The sequence below is a fragment of the Macaca fascicularis genome, chromosome 10 (genome assembly GCF_037993035.2).
Source record: "Macaca fascicularis isolate 582-1 chromosome 10, T2T-MFA8v1.1".
Taxonomy (NCBI): Eukaryota; Metazoa; Chordata; class Mammalia; order Primates; family Cercopithecidae; genus Macaca; species Macaca fascicularis.
In genome coordinates, this window is record NC_088384.1 from 15,415,525 (window position 1) to 15,430,884 (window position 15,360).

General features: G+C 50.7%; 1 protein-coding gene across 1 annotated transcript; it reads right to left on the reverse strand.

Annotated features, from left to right (window-relative positions):
* Positions 1-232: 232 nt before the first annotated feature.
* APOL1 (apolipoprotein L1) lies at positions 233-13,847 on the reverse strand. Its single transcript, XM_074003847.1, has 8 exons — positions 13,728-13,847; positions 12,190-12,252; positions 10,105-10,158; positions 9,838-9,926; positions 5,746-5,872; positions 3,509-3,534; positions 1,549-2,630; positions 233-973 (listed from the first exon to the last, which is right to left on the reverse strand). Exons 2-7 carry the CDS (start codon positions 12,231-12,233, stop codon positions 1,744-1,746), a joined length of 1,227 nt encoding a protein of 408 aa, XP_073859948.1. The 5' UTR covers positions 12,234-12,252; positions 13,728-13,847; the 3' UTR covers positions 233-973; positions 1,549-1,743.
* Positions 13,848-15,360: the final 1,513 nt, after the last annotated feature.

Consider the following 15,360-nt stretch of genomic DNA (forward strand, 5'->3'; position numbering starts at 1 on the left):
ATTTCTTCCCCAATTAACCTCTTTCCAACACAGCATTTCGAGTTCCCTTGGAACTTCATCGGCCCATCAGTGTCCCCTGGTCTGGAAGATCACTGGCTACTTGCCAAGGCCCCCACGACTCTGCTGCCATCACAACCACCCTCACCAGTGTTACGAGAAAAACTTGAGACTGATGGCCCCCAAAGCTTGGAAGGAGCTGCGAGACCAAAGAATTGACTCGAACAAGTCCAGCTTGGTGAGTAGGTGAGTTTATTAGGACTCACACACAGGTCACTCCTGGGCGGCGGCAGGACAGCTCTAGAGATCTGCGCTTACTCCCAATGCTAAGCTGCTTTCACGCTAATTTTCTAACTGTTTACTTATCGGGTAAGAGCGATGGGACTGTTTTCATTGATTGGTTCTCAGATACTCTCTGGGAAGTTTGAGTTCTCAAGGACACTTGCTCCTCAGCTGGGGACCATGGCCATGGCCCACCACCTGCCCTTCAGGGTTCAAACAGGAGACATACACCCTTTATAACCTAGAAGGGACCATCACACAACAACCACCCCAACAACCATCATCAAGAAGCCACTGGCTGACTGAGATACACGCCCTGAAGGACAAGGGAGAGAGGATGCTGGAAAGACAGAGTGACCATCACCAGGGAAAGACTTCATTCTTGGAAGGACATCAAACCTGGGGGTGGGTCTGTAGCGGGGCCGCTGTTTCTTCTCCTGTATCCAACAGTTCTAACTCTTTGGCTTTCTCTATTTTCAGCTCTTTCTTTTCCTGGCCTTCTCATTGCTGGTTCCTGCACACCTCCCCTCTATTCTTCCCCCAATATATTCTTTTTTTTTATTTTTTATTTTTTTTTTCTTGAGACGGAGTCTCGCTCTGTCACCCAGCCTGGAGTGCAATGGCGTGATCTCGGCTCACTGCAAGGTCCGCCTCCCGGGTTCACGTCATTCTCCTGCCTCAGACTCTCGAGTAGCTGGGACTACAGGCACCCACCACCATGCTCGGCTAATTTTTTGTATTTTTAGTAGAGACGGGGTTTCACCGTGTTAGCCAGGATGGTCTTGATCTCCTAACCTCTTGATCTGCCCGCCTCGGCCTCCCAAAGTGCTGGGATTACAGGCATGAGCCACCATGCTGGGTGCCCCAATATATTCTTTAGTCTAAAGTAAACTGTTTCTTCCCATTCCCCACACTTTCCTGTTCCCACTTTTCCCTTATTTCAGGCTCCAGAATTCCTGCCTTCTCCTTGCCGCACTTGCCATCTGCATTAATCCCTCCCCTGCTGTGCTCAGCTGCAGAAATGCCAAAGTCACTGACACTCAGTTCCATAAACTTTACCTCACCCTCTTTATCCCCCTAATAAAATGTTTGGGTTTGGGCCAAAGGTGGTGGCTCACGCCTGTAATCCCAGTACTTTGGGAGGCTGAGGTAGGTGGATCAAGACGTCAGGAGATAGAGACCATCCTGGCTAACATGGTGAAACCCCATCTCTATTAAAAATACAAAAATTAGCTAGGCATGGTGGTGGGCACCTGTAGTCCCAGCTACTTGGGAGGCCAAGGCAGGAGAATTGCTTGAACACAGGAGGCGGAGGTTGCAGTGAGCTGAGATCGCACCATTGCACTCCAACTTGGCGACAGAGCAAGACTATGGCTCAAAAAAAAAAAAAAAAAAAAAAAAAGTTTGCATTTTGTCTTGGCCCGTCCCAGGCATATCTCCCCTGGTGGTTGCCCTGCCCCGTGGTCACGGTTCTTGGCTCAGAGTCTCATACTTCTTGTTGAGAATGTTTAGCTTCTTCTCCAGCTCTTGAGCCACCTTCTTCAGCTCCTCAGCTGTCTTTGACTTTGCCCCCTCATGTAAGTGCTTTAACTGGCACACGAGGCTGACTACGTCCAGCATGAAAAGGGCGCCTTCAAAGACCTTATCAACGATCTTGGCTCCTCTGATCACCTCCGTGGTGCGGGATTCAGCAACTCTCTCCATCTCTCCAACTCTCTCCATTTCTCCAACTCTCTCCATCTCTTCAAAGCTTGTAGCTGAGACTGGCTCAGTGACCCGGTGGAGTGAGGCTGGGACATGCGGTACTGAGTGAGGCTTGGCTCTAGCTTGCCTGATGGCACGGATGGTCTTCCCAGTGTCTTCTGTGAATTTGACAAGATTGACACGTAAAGAAATAAAGTTGGGTATGTTGTGATACAGAAACTCGTTCATCTCCTCCACGGTGTCAAGGCTTTTGTTGACCAGTTCATGGGCTTCGGCTTGTGCCGACCGCTTCTTTGCGTACTCCACGCTACCGCTGGTAATCCCGGTCAAGGCGGCTGCGATTCCCAACCCCCTCACAGGTTCCAAGAGCACAAGGCTGCTCCCCGCTGTGAAGGGTGCCAGACCCAGGCCGAGGAAGGTCAGGACACCAGAGGCAACGCCGAGAGTGCTGGAGAACGCATTGGCGATGGTGGCGCCTTTGTGGACCTTCTGAACCTCACCTGCAAGGTCGCAGAGCCTTCTTATTTTATCCTGAAGCTCCCTTTCCAACCGAGGAAACTCTTCCAAAAACCGCTTTCTGTGCTGCTGGACTTCTTCGAGCCAGTTTTTGTTTTTCATGACCATGTGTCTTATAAGCTTGTTCAGAGCTTATCTGCCTCATCCCTGCACAAGGAAAGTTTAAAGGATTAAGAAATGCAGTTTCCCTGTCTGAAATCGGCTCCATGCGATCTCTATCCTGTGTAAATTGCAGAGCTCTCACTATCAATCAAATAGAAACAAATTTTACAAATGAAGAGAATTTAAGCTCAAACATGCTTTGTTCATCATAGATACCCCTCAGTACTTATTCCATATGGAAATAAATATCTTAAAGGCATCTCAGATGCTCTTTCGTGGTAGGTGTTTGATAAAGATGCCTCCTCACTCAAGGGCAGGCCAACACTGTGATTGCCAAAGTGTTTGGAGAGGGGAAAACTCTGCAGATGAACAAAGAGCCGTGAGAGTGGGACAAAGACACCTTATTCCCAGGATGGTAGCAAAGTGAAGCATGAACTTTTCCCAAAGAGAGGCCTTCCCTTTGTCCTCAGCTCCTGGGAAGTGATCTCCAGGCTCCTGGAGTGTCCTGCCTGGTAGGAACATCTTTCTTTGCCTGGTGGTTTGGCCACGGGACAGTACAGCAATGTGATGGATGATGGGGTTTGGGGCTATTTGGTGTCTTTCCTGACTTCCAGAGGACCTGGGGACTAAAGGTGTGAGACCTCAGGGAGGGGCTGGAGACTACAGGTCAGTCATGAGGGCAGCTTGTGATCCAACCCCAGCAAATATTCTGGACACTAAGGCATGGGTTGAGAAAGACTTCCTGCTTGACCAGCTCCAGCGGGGCGCTTCAGAGCTTCTTCTCCACTAGGCGCCGACCTTGGCCTTCCACACCCACCCACTGCTTGCTGGACTTGCACTGCCCAGCTCAGCAAGAATCTCCCCAAGTCGGTTTAGGGAGGGTCCTCCCTGCTTGCTGTCTGAGCACTCTTTGCTATCTGATCATGCTCCTCACTCCCACCGTTGATGGGTGAGTGTCTGACCTGCCTTTAGCGAGAATCCTGTTAGGCCAGTTTGGCAGGAACATCCCACTCTGGTGTCTCCTGTTAGTCCTGTTCCATCTGCCGCCCCTCACCCTGGTGTTGGCTGTGACTCCCGCTCTGTCTTTACTGTGTTTGGAGCTGGACTCGGTCTCCCTCCCCTGTAACAACCACCCTGAATAAAGGCTTCCTTCCTGATTTCATGTGATTCACAGGAATGTTTCCTTAACTGGGTGAGCTTCCCTGGTTGGCAGCACCCCATGTGTCTTGTCCCACATTGACACAGGAGATCACAGCGTCCTGAGGACAATGAAGCTTCACACCTGAAGCCCTCCCAGACTCTGCCCTGTGTGTCTCTTCCTTAGGCTGATTTTAATCTGTGTTCTTTCTGTGTGATAAACCACGATCATGAAATAGCAGTTTTTAGTGAGTTATATGAATCCTTCTAGTGAATTATAAAATCTAAAGATGATTTTAGGAATCCCCATTAATATTCAGGTGGCGTCAAAGGTAAGGTGCCCTCAGACATTGCAGTCTGGCTACCTCTGAGTACTTTGAATTCAAACGAAACCAAACCTCAGAGAGACAGGAGCTCACTTTGCCTGGCATGTGCTCCCTTCCAAGGCCTCATGCCCTTTCACTTTCTGGCTGAAGGCTACTGGGTCCGGGCACTGCCCCAGTTGACCGGAGTGGGAGATCTGGGTATTCATTCTGGCTCCACATGGACTCTCCAGCCACCTTACCGCCTCCTGACCTGCCCCCTGCACCCCCAACCTTCCAGGTCTCACTCGCAGATGTCACCAGCCTAACTGATGCCTTAGCAGTGACAGCTTCACCTGTGCGCACGCCAAGGCCGTGTGCAATTTTATGGAACCTCTAGAAGACTCGGGACACTTTCAGAACCATCTATATAAATTGCTAACGCTGAAAAGACCTGAATTTGGACAAGATGGTAGAGGAAGTGTTTTCCTTCTTGGTTGGGGACTTGTGAGTCTGCTCAGTACCCCTGAAATTATATATATTGACAGCAACTCATTCTACTATGGAGATGGTCACTAAGGCATACTGCTTGCCATCGTCAGGGGCTTCTTTGTGTAGAAGAGAAGAAGGTCCCAAAGGGTAGCCCAGAACTTGCCAGTTCCCAGGCAGGGTGTGAGAGACACAGGCAACCATGACCCTCTATGTCCATGAGTGTTGGGATCATCCCGACAGAGAAGAAATATTCCTCTCCCACTCACATATCCTCTGCAAGTTCATGACCTCCTTAAGTTTCAAGCCCTTGGTGCCTCTCTTGCCACACCCTAGTCCCAGCCCTGGTGCCTCAACCTTCCTACTTGTCCTACAACCAAGGCTGACTCTTGCTCCATCCTGACCCCAGGCTTTGACACTGGTCTTGGTCTCTCTTGGCCTTTGGCCAGGATCTTGGTCTTGGTTCCCCACCTTTGACCTGGAGTTCACTCTAAGGCCTTCACCATACTCCTATGACATTGACTTGCTATTTCTATTGGACAGATGACAGTTCCCAGTCTCCATGACATAAGCCTAGAGCCCAGGGACTGGGCACAGACAGAGCCGGAAAGAGACCCATCGCTGTCCAACTCCACTCCAGCCTCTCAGCATCCTGGACCAGCAGAAGGGTCCTGCCGTGTTTATGGAATTCCTCAGATGAGAAAAAAGGCCCCAGCCAGCATCCCCAGGAACACACATCAATTAAGTCAGGATTTTTCGGACTTGTCCCAAAGGAAGTGCTGCTGGACTTCAAGAGGAAGACCCTTGACCCTGGTCTATTTCCACCAACCTTGTAAGATGTTAACGTTAACTGTGCACCTACTATGTGTCAGTCATTATGCTGAGTACTTTACATGCATGATCTCATTTTTCTCACAATAAAACTCCATGGATGAAGAAAGGCTGAAAGTGGGAAAGTAACTCGCAAATTTCCCATCACCAGCAGATGGCAGAAATGACCCTGTCCCTGTGGGCTTCCTGTCCCCTCAGCCTGAGGCTACTCACTGCCAGCGAAGGACTGGGAGGAAATGTTCCTCCTGGACTGCCGAGAAGGTCATCCTCAAGCCCAGCAGAGGGGCCTGCCTGGAGGAGGTGTGTCTGTCAGGGAAAACTAGCCCAAGGGAGATCTGGGTGGCATCACCAGGGTTCCCAATGGAGATAACCCCATGGAGGTTACCTGGGCAGTTCAGCAGTAGCCACCACTCTCTCCCAGGCTTTATGGTCACTCAGCAGGAGTAGCAGCTCCTGTGGGCTCACGTTTTTCTGGAAATAATTAAGGTAATCCTCAAGAGAAATGTTGCTCTCTAGTTGGAAAGAAAAAAGGATCAGGTTGGAGGAAAGTGTAGAGGAGATAACAGCCATTGTGTAAAAGATGGTTACGTGTTAATTTTCCAGGACAGCTGTGGTGTGGGATACGTTTGATGGAGTCATCAGTGCTATCAAGGGAATTGTATGCCCCCAAAATTCATATGCTGAAGCCCTAAAGTCAGGTGACTATATTTGGAGATCAGGCCTTTAAGGAAGCAATTAAGACTGAATGAGGGCTGGGCGCGGTGGCTCAAGCCTGTAATCCCAGCACTTTGGGAGGCCGAGACGGGCGGATCACGAGGTCAGGAGATCGAGACCATCCTGGCTAACACAGTGAAACCCCGTCTCTACTAAAAATACAAAAACTTAGCCGGGCGAGGTGGCAGGCGCCTGTAGTCCCAGCTACTCGGGAGGCTGAGGCAGGAGAATGGCGTGAACCCAGGAGGCGGAGCTTGCAGTGAGCTGAGATCCGGCCACTGCACTCCAGCCTGGGTGACAGAGCGAGACTCCGTCTCAAAAAAAAAAAAAAAAAAAAAAGACTGAATGAGATCGCAAGGGTAGGACTCTAATCCTGTTAGAGGGCTAGTGTCCTATTGTAGGAAGTGAAAGAGACACAAGCAAGCCACGTGATCACACAGCACAAAGGCAGCCTCCACAAGCCAGCAAGAGAGTCCTCCCCAGACTCCAACCCTGCCGGCACCTTCGCCTTGGACTTCTTGCCTCTGGAAGTGTGAGAAAAGAAAAACCAGATGTTGAAGTCACCCAGCCTGTGATATTTTACCATGGCAGCCTGAGAATATTGAAACACCAGGGGAGTGCCACGGTGCTTTGGGGAGGAATGAATCCTTTTCAGCTCAGAACCAACACAAAGTGAGCCTTCCAGGCCAAGGAAGAGGAAACATCCCAGTGATCACTTCTATCTGCCACGTGCCTGTTGGGTGTCAAACACTTTATACCTGTGTCTTCAAAATGTGAGTTTCAACACATCATTGGGTTATGAAATTAGTTTATTGGTTCAAGAGCAGCATTTTGAAAAGAAAATCGATTTGAAAATATCAGAATATAGCAATCACAGCAGGGATGAGTATTGTTTTTTGTGAGTTATTTCAAATATATATCCCTTAATGTAAATTCCTGGAATCCAGATGTGTTTAGGCATTCCGAATTTTCACTATTTTAGAAAGGACACGGGGTGCATATGGTATATTCCTGACCATTCCCAGCAGAGGCTAGACTGCTCCCCGTAATCAAACCCACACATGTTTCAACAGTGAAACAAGCAAATATTCACATTAAATGGGGTAAATAATGGTAGGCCTACAAAGAACTCGAGTCAGTACAGAGCAGGATTACTCCTGAAGTCAGCTGCCCCCAAAATGTGTGGTTTGCAGGGATCTGGAAATTATGGAATTACAGATAATGGACTGGGGACCAGTATGTATTTGTGTGTGCACCGAGACATGATGTAAAATTGTTTCCTGCTGTGGACACACAAGGGGCCTCATTCTTAATTCACAGAAGAAGAAAGTAAAATCCAGACAGCGAGAGTCACCGCCCAAAACCAGCAAGCAGGAAGCTCAGGATTTGACTCCAAGGCCAACGTTTCCTTGACATTGCTTCGAAGACTCCTTGTGTTTTAAAAATGCCTGTGATTTGGTATTAAACCACAGATCATCCTGTTTGGGAGGGACAGTTTCTTCCTTGGCCCCCTAGCCCAGCCCAGCCCAGGAATCCGGGGTGGCCTAGGAGCTCCTGGCTTCTAATCTTCCCTGCCCTCCCCTGGTCTTGGACAGGATTCAGCACAGCCCAGTTTGCTGTACAGGGCGGCTCCTGAGCAGAGCTGACTTGGTTGCCACTGCAACTCAGTGAGGGGAGGAAGCCATCCTAAGGAAATGGGGCTTAGGGAAATGAACGCAGTGCTGACTCGGCTGGGCGAGGACTTGTCTTGTTTTTTCTTTTTCCTTCTTCACCAAAAGGAAGAAGGAAACCCAGGGTTGGATGGAAGGAACCTCCAGCACTAAATCTGTATATTTCTTGGTGGGGTGGGGCTGGTGGATATAAAAGCAAAATTAAAACAAAATCCAGCTCTGAAACATTCCTGGGCAAACAATACCTACGAGGCCTTGAGAACGGCTGTCACCCCCCTTAAACTGCAAGCTGTGGGAAACTGAACTGGGGTCACATCAGATGGGCGCTTCTGTTAGACACAAACAAAACTTAACCTCGGCCAGTCACGAGCAGCCAGCTGACAGCGGGCCATGCTGAGATGGGAATACTGGGAGGTCATAGAAGAAACAAGAACTCCAGGCAGCTGGTTCCCATGACAGACACAGAAGGAGCTGCTGAAACCAGCTGCAGGGACAGGGGGAGGCGACAGGCCTACAGGACCCTGACAAACAGGAAGTGGCCAATCCGGCGAAGACCAGTAAGATCCAACTCAGTGCTGGGTCGGACTCACGATTCGCCTCACACTCAATCATACCCTCCTTGTCTCACTAAACCCCACCCCCACCCGCGCCACAGCAGTTCCATGTATGCCTGTGTTTGGTACAAAACTGTGTGGTACCCACCCCTCCCCGCCAAGTTCCAAGAAATCCCCACCTCTTCCCAGAAATCTTCATGCTTACTCCACCCCTTAATTTAATAAACCAGCAAAGGCAGAAACCCCAAACCACACTGGGCCCGACTGGCTCTTCTGAGTCCGCCTGCACTCCCACCCCCGAGCCTGAGCGTCCGCTTTGCAATAAAAGCTGATTTGCTTTTGCTTTTGCTTTTGCTTTTGCTTGGACTTAACCTTTTTCTCTCTTGGATGTCAAAAACCTGGGCAAGGCTAAGGTCCGGTCTCACCTGCATTCGGAGACCTCCCTAAACTCACCAACACCAATGTGACCAGGGATTTTCCAACAAAGTAAACCAAAACAGGAAGTTTTGTAAGTGCAACCAATCAAGTCATGTCCTTATTGCAGTTTCATATTCACCCGCTAAACATTGTCTCCCACACTTTTTCACCATAGCACGAAGCCTCCTCCAGTTTGCTGTTTCCCAATTCAAGAATTCTTTCTTACTCAAATAAACTCTTTAAAATTCTACTGGGCCTCAGATTTTTCTTTGACCAGGAGTATTTTAGATGACTGGACTCAACCCCTGCCCGGGGCAGTCATCCCTGGTCAGCAGGCGCTTGTGGTGGGCAGGGCAGGGCGGGTGCCCCTAACACAGCTGGGAGGACTGGGTGCCTTCCACCTGGAATCAACAGGGGACAGGTAGAGGGGATGGGAAGCAGCCCTTAGGGAGGCCCTACCGTGTGGCAGGCACCGGCCAGGCCAGATAGCTGTGTCATATTTGATCCTCAAGACAACATGGGGAAATATTATTCTCATGGTACAGGAGAGGGGAGGTAAGGCGCGCCAGGTCACACAGAGGGGACGTGGCAAAGGCCAGACCGGGGTCCAGTTAAGTTGGAAGCTGGATCAGGCCTGATACATTCCCACAAGGCCACTCAGAGCAGAGGGGCTGGTGCAGGGCAAGAGCTGGAGGGAGGGGACCAGCCTCGGCTAGAAACACCCAGGGTCAGCTGGGAGCAGAGCGGGAGGTGACAGGTCGGGGCTGCTGGTCAACCTGCTCTCCCAGCCCTCCCCTCCTGGACCCTGCTCTCCCCCCACTCCCCTCCCCTGCTGGTTCCATTTCCCCAAGGCCCTCCTGCCCCACTTGAGACATTTGCTAGTGCCAGGGTAGAGAGGAAGTGGGCTCCTGGGCCGTGCCCCCCCTGAGGAGAAGTCAGGATGCAGATGGCCCCACAGACCCCTGGGTCGGGGGACTCTATGCGGCTTCTCTTGGGGCTTGGAGCAGACTCATTGGCCTCCTTGTCCATCTGGGTTCCTCTGGGGTTCACTCAGCTGTGGAGGCACCACCCTCCGTGCTAGGTGCGAGTGGGAACCAGCCAGGGAAGAGGAGGCGAGCCTACCTGGGTCCATGGTGCCAGCAGTCGGGTCACTGAGGGGCTTACCTTGAGGATCTCCTGTATCTGTCCCACCTGGATGGTTTTGCTGCACCCTTGAGGAGGAGAAAACAAATTGTGGGATTGAATGTGAGCCACCAGTGGACAGAGGGAGGCTTGAGCAGCCGGGGCTCTGCACATCCTTCTAGGGTGGCAGCAAATGTCGAGACCAACCTAACCCAGATGGTTTCTCTGTCACCGAGTCCCCATCACCTGCTATTTACAGACACTCACCTCGCTCCAGCTTCCTCTGCCCTCACTCCCACACCAAGGAAAAGTCCGCTTGTCCTGTTGGGGTATGAGGAGAAGATAATCAGAGGAGGGGCAGCCACCTGATCATTACAGAAAACTACAGAGTCCATACACAGGAATAGAGAAGGGGAAGAAGGTTCTGACAATGACCTGGGCCTGGGAACATGTGTGATAACTGGTTGATGATAGCCAGTGTGTATTGAGTGTCTGTGATGTGCAGGGCTCCTTACACGTGTCTCATTCGATGATCACACACAGCCCGGGAGATGGGTACCACCTTCCCTTTCAAACACAGAGGAATCCACAAAAGTTAGGGAACCTGCCCGTGTTTTCACAATAGTGCTAGAGCCAGGACTTCTGCTTCAACCCCATGTCTTCAAAGACTGTGCTCTACTCCCTTCAATATACAATATTCAGTCTTGTATACACGCTCATGGGAAATGACTCCTCATTGCAAATCCGTGTCTCACACTCTGTGCTCAACTCTTCGTCTTGGTGAATTCACTGCTGCTGCAGCGGACAGCCTGTGTCCCCGTCGCTTCTCTAAGGTCCTCTGTCCCACAAAGACCTGGATCCTGCCAGATGCCGGCGCAGCCCCTGCTGTGGCTGCCGAGCCCTCCTGGTGCTGCCCTGTCCCCTCTGCTGTCCTCTCTGGCTGATGGACCTTAGGGTATTTCTAATTCTTCATGTAATTTATGCTACAAAGAACATCCTCCTTCTAAAACTTTGCTCACATTTGAGATTATTTCCTTAAGATATTCGTAGGAGTAGAATTAGGTTTTATGCCTACAGCCACACTGTATGCACATTGTACCAAATTCACACTCAAACTAGCAGTACGTGAAGATGCCCATTCTCTCAGTCTCACTGGTTCTCAGTAGTCTCTTCTTTAGGACAAAAAACCATATACACAACATGTAAATGTGAGAACTAAATATACTTGTTACTAATACCAATTAGTACAAAATTTAAAGCACAAAGGTAGCAGTTGGGATGTGAAACACTGAAGGAAGGAGAAGGAAGATTAATATCGTCATTTTTTAAAGAGAGAAGTCAAGAAATACTGGGTACTACTGAGGGCATGAGAAAGTTGTAAGTAAACTGTTTACAGCTACAAAGTTGCTAATGGAAGACATAAAACTGGTGATAGAATGTTAGGAAAAGGTGGAGAGGAGAGATAGACGGAGGATACAAATAAGATGAAAATGACTAATAATGATACTATAATTACTACTAATAATACGGCTTCAGGCCCATCGCAGTCAGGGGCGGCTCCAGGCATTACCATTTCTCTTTTCTCACCGTGTGTCTCTGCTCCCTCCCTGGCACACCCACTTCCAGCAGCTGGTCTTTGTTTGCAGCCTTTATTTTCACAGCTCAGTGGTTTCCGGGCCCCCTGATGGGGTTCCACCCTCCAGCTCTCATACAAAAGCCCCCTCTCAAAAGCCACTCGCCTCCCTCTTTCCCCTTCCTGCCTTTATCCCAGGGTTCAGACACACAGATGTCTGTCTTCTGGGACCCCACGCAGCAAGGGTAGAAGGGGGACCCAGTCCTGGGCAGCAGTTCACCAGGGCAGTATGCAGAGGGGTGTCTGGGTGCTTCTTGCTATAAGGGACAGGGTGACAGGAGAGGGGGTTCCCTTCCCCTTGTTCCTGCTTTGCTCACTGTATGACCCCCTGGGCCAGGACAGCCATCTCATGATCCATGAGGACACAGGAGGACCAGGAGAGAGCAGAGGAGCAGGAGGGCAGAGAGAGCTGAGGCCTCCGACTCGCCCGACACTTGTGAGGAGCTGCACCCAGGATCCCATCCTCTTTGGTCATTGTTGGCCTGGCTCAGACCCTGATCTGGGGCCTCTGCTGAGAATTGAGGCTGGATATTGCCCGTTAGCCTTGACTAGGATACAGCAGGTTCTCCCTGGGCGAGTCTGCTGGTTGGTCAATTCTGGGAAGGGACTTTGGTTCCTGAAAGAAACCCAGATGGCCCAGGCCCAGCCCAAGCCCTGCCCAACTGTGCAGCCCAGACCGGGGACCTCCCTCCCACCTCAGCACTCTGAGCCAAGCTCACCAGATGCAGAGGACAAAGAGTCTCAGCAAAGCAGCTCCCTCCATGTCACTGCGGGGCCTCCTCCTTGGGCAGGAATAGAGGGTCGACACAGTGTGGTCCTCCTGAGAAATCACCATTTTCATTTCATTTTTGAGAAACGGTTTTGCTCTGTCACCCAGGCTGGAGTGCTTTGGTGCCATCCTAGCTCATTGCAGCCTAGATCTACTGGGCTCAAGAGATCCTCCTCCTTCAACCTTCTGAGTAGCTGGGACTACAGGTGCACGCCACCATGCTGGGCTAATTTGTTCATTTTTAATTTCATAGAGACAGCATCTCCTGTGTTTTCCAGGCTGTCTTGAACTCCCAGCCTCTAATTATCCTCCCGCCTCTACCTCCCACAGCACTGGGGTTACAAGCCACAGCCATAGTGCTTTCTATCTTGATGGGCATCTCTTCTTAGTGAAGAAAAAGAAGACCATGACTCAGATTTCACAGAAATTTCCCCCCGATTTCATGTACTTTTGGCAGCTCTATCAGGTTTTTGAGAGGGGAGAATACTCAGGCTGAGAGCGGAGGTGACTTGCCCAGAGTCACACAGCTCTTGGAGGGCAGAGGGGAGGCCAACATCTGGCCTTATGACTCTGATATAGAAGCAAAAATGTATAATTTTGATAATCCAAGAGTTTCCAGGTTTGATTCTGCTTCTACAAACACAGAGATCTAAGCTGTCACTCCTGTAGTTATATCCACAATTCCACAGTGTGGTTCTTGAATCTCTTGATTGCAAAGCTGGCATCATGCCACAGACACTATTCCACAGCATGCCCTTCTCACTCCCCTGTCTCAGCCACGTTTCCCATTAGGGACACAGCACAGCCTGTTTCTTCTCCATCCCCCCAGAGGTCTGAAGAGAGGGACAGAGGTGAGGGCCAGAGACGTGGAGTCCTACAAGCTACCTGCTCAGCCTCCAGACACAGGACCCTGGGCAAGTCACTCCCCTCCCAGGGCCTCAGTTTCCCCACAGGACCTGGCACAAGTTGGTGCTCAGACTTGGAGGGGGGGGTGGTGAGATGACCTCTAGGTTCCTTGTATCTCAAAATAAATTTGTCGTTCCCATTGGGCCTCAGCAGCAGCACCCTGGGGCCAGCCTGGGTGTTTCCAGGCCATAAGGACAGACCAGAGTTCGGGTCACCTCCCCACCTCCACCTTCTTTGGTTCCTTCAAATTTCCTAAAGAGACAGGCACCCCCAACACAGACCTTCCTTCTGGGGTCCCCCAGCTGTGTCTCCGCAGTCTAAACCAGAGCTGAGCCCAGGGAGCTTTGTGAACCCATCTGACCTGTTTCCCGGCCTCTCTCTACTGTTTAAGGGCACAGCAAGAGGGAGGGAGCATCAGACTCAAGCCTGGGTGCAAATCCCGACTCTGCTACTGCTTTCCTGTCTGATCTGAACCAGTTACTAACGTCTCTGAACTTATCTACAAAAGCGGAATGATCCTTCCCTCATGGAGCTATTGTTGAGAATAAGGAGATGGGGGCAGGTCAACGGTCCCCGACTTACCGAGGAATCTTCCCCCGACAGAGACTGAGCAAGATCCAGCTGTTCCGAGCTTTGTGGATCCCATCTCCAGCTGTGCACCTGTGTAATAACCAGACACGTCCTCTGGCCTCCCAGATAACTAGGAAATTGGAAAGGGAAGGTGAATGTCACAACTTCCCAGCAACTCGTGATCAAGCACAGCAAACAGGCTGCTCCCCAGCACCACCTTCAGTCCAGGCCCACCCTCTTTGCTGTTGTACTTAGAGGAGCAGCCGCAGACGAAACACCCAGGTCCCTCTCATCCAACCCACCTGCCTCGCATCCTCAGGGTTGGGGGTCTACAGTGGTCTTCAGGAAGAAAGACCTGCCACTGACAGCCTGTGGGACCCTCCCTGTCCTCCCGTGCACCCACACTCCCCAGATGCCTGCCTTCCTCCTGCCCATGCCATCAGCATAAGCACAGTCTCCCACACATGCCGTGTGGATGCTTATTGTATATTTATTGTAATGCTGTTGGGGTTATTTTGTTTATGTTTTGGAGACAGGGTCTCACTCTGTAGCCAAGGCTGAAGTGCAGTGCCACAATCACAGCGAACTACAGCTTCAAACTCCTGGGCTCAAGCCATCCTCCCACCTCAGCCTCCTGAGTAGCTGGTTCTACAGGCATGATCCAGCCACCCAGCTAATTTTTTGAAAAAATATGTTAGAGATGGGATCTCACTATATTGACTGGGCTACTCTTGAACTCCTGGCCTCAAGTGAGCCTCCCACCTTGACATGAGCCACCGCCCCAGACCTGCTCTTGTTGAAGGCCATGCCTTGTGGATTTTACACATTTGCTTATGTGGGGTCTTCTGCCAGGAGCACCGGCTTCCACCATCTGGAAAAATCATGCTCATCCTTCAATGACAAAATCAGGCATTGCCTCCTTTCAGAGAACCCCCAGCATCCTCCCCAGCAGAGGCCACCGCCCCATGTTCCACTCCCGAGGCACACTGGGTGGAGGGACTAGAGACCACTGCTCACCACACTTCCATGGCTAAGAAGTCAGGCAACCAGATTGCTGTTGGACTTTTGTGCTTTGCCCCAGGCAGAAGGGCCTCAAAGACAGCTGAACCACAGAAGCCAAACTGACCCTTTCATGGAAGCCTATTTCATCCTCAGCAAACATCTCTGGGGGCATCGTGGCCACCTCCCCCCACCCCTACACACATAACCCAGCTTGTGAGGCAGGAACAAAAAGGTGATTACACAGGGACTGCACAATACACGTTGCAATACATTCCATTTGCAAATACTTCTCCATTTGATTGAGTTTTATAATCATCCCCTCAATGGGCCAGGATTATGATCTGATTTTGCTGATGAGGAAACCGAAGCAAGAGGAGAGGAAGTTGCTTTCATCCAACAACTCAGAGAGGAAAAATGATTTAAGGGCCCAGCTTTGGGATGTTGGTCCCCTTCTCAGCCTCAGGACCCTGCTCCTCACCTACTGGTTGCTCCAGTTACACCCTCAGTTTAAAGGTGGCTTGGGACACCGCCCCAGAGGGTGCAAGCCACCTTGGCAGCTTCCGTATATGGTTTAGGTCTTCAGGTGTGCAGAATTCAAGAGTGAAGGAGACTTGGTAGCTTCTATCTAGATTTCAGAGGGTTT

Bases quoted from the DNA above. Each gene is read 5' to 3' on its own strand.
- APOL1 (XM_074003847.1), bottom strand. From the start codon at position 12,233: ATGGAGGGAGCTGCTTTGCTGAGACTCTTTGTCCTCTGCATCTG. The intron at 5,873-9,837 runs GTAGGCTCGCCT...CTTTCCAACTAG, and splicing joins TGCTGGCACCATGGACCCAG to AGAGCAACATTTCTCTTGAG. The intron at 3,535-5,745 runs GTAACCTCCATG...CAACGGTGGGAG, and splicing joins GCTACTGCTGAACTGCCCAG to TGAGGAGCATGATCAGATAG.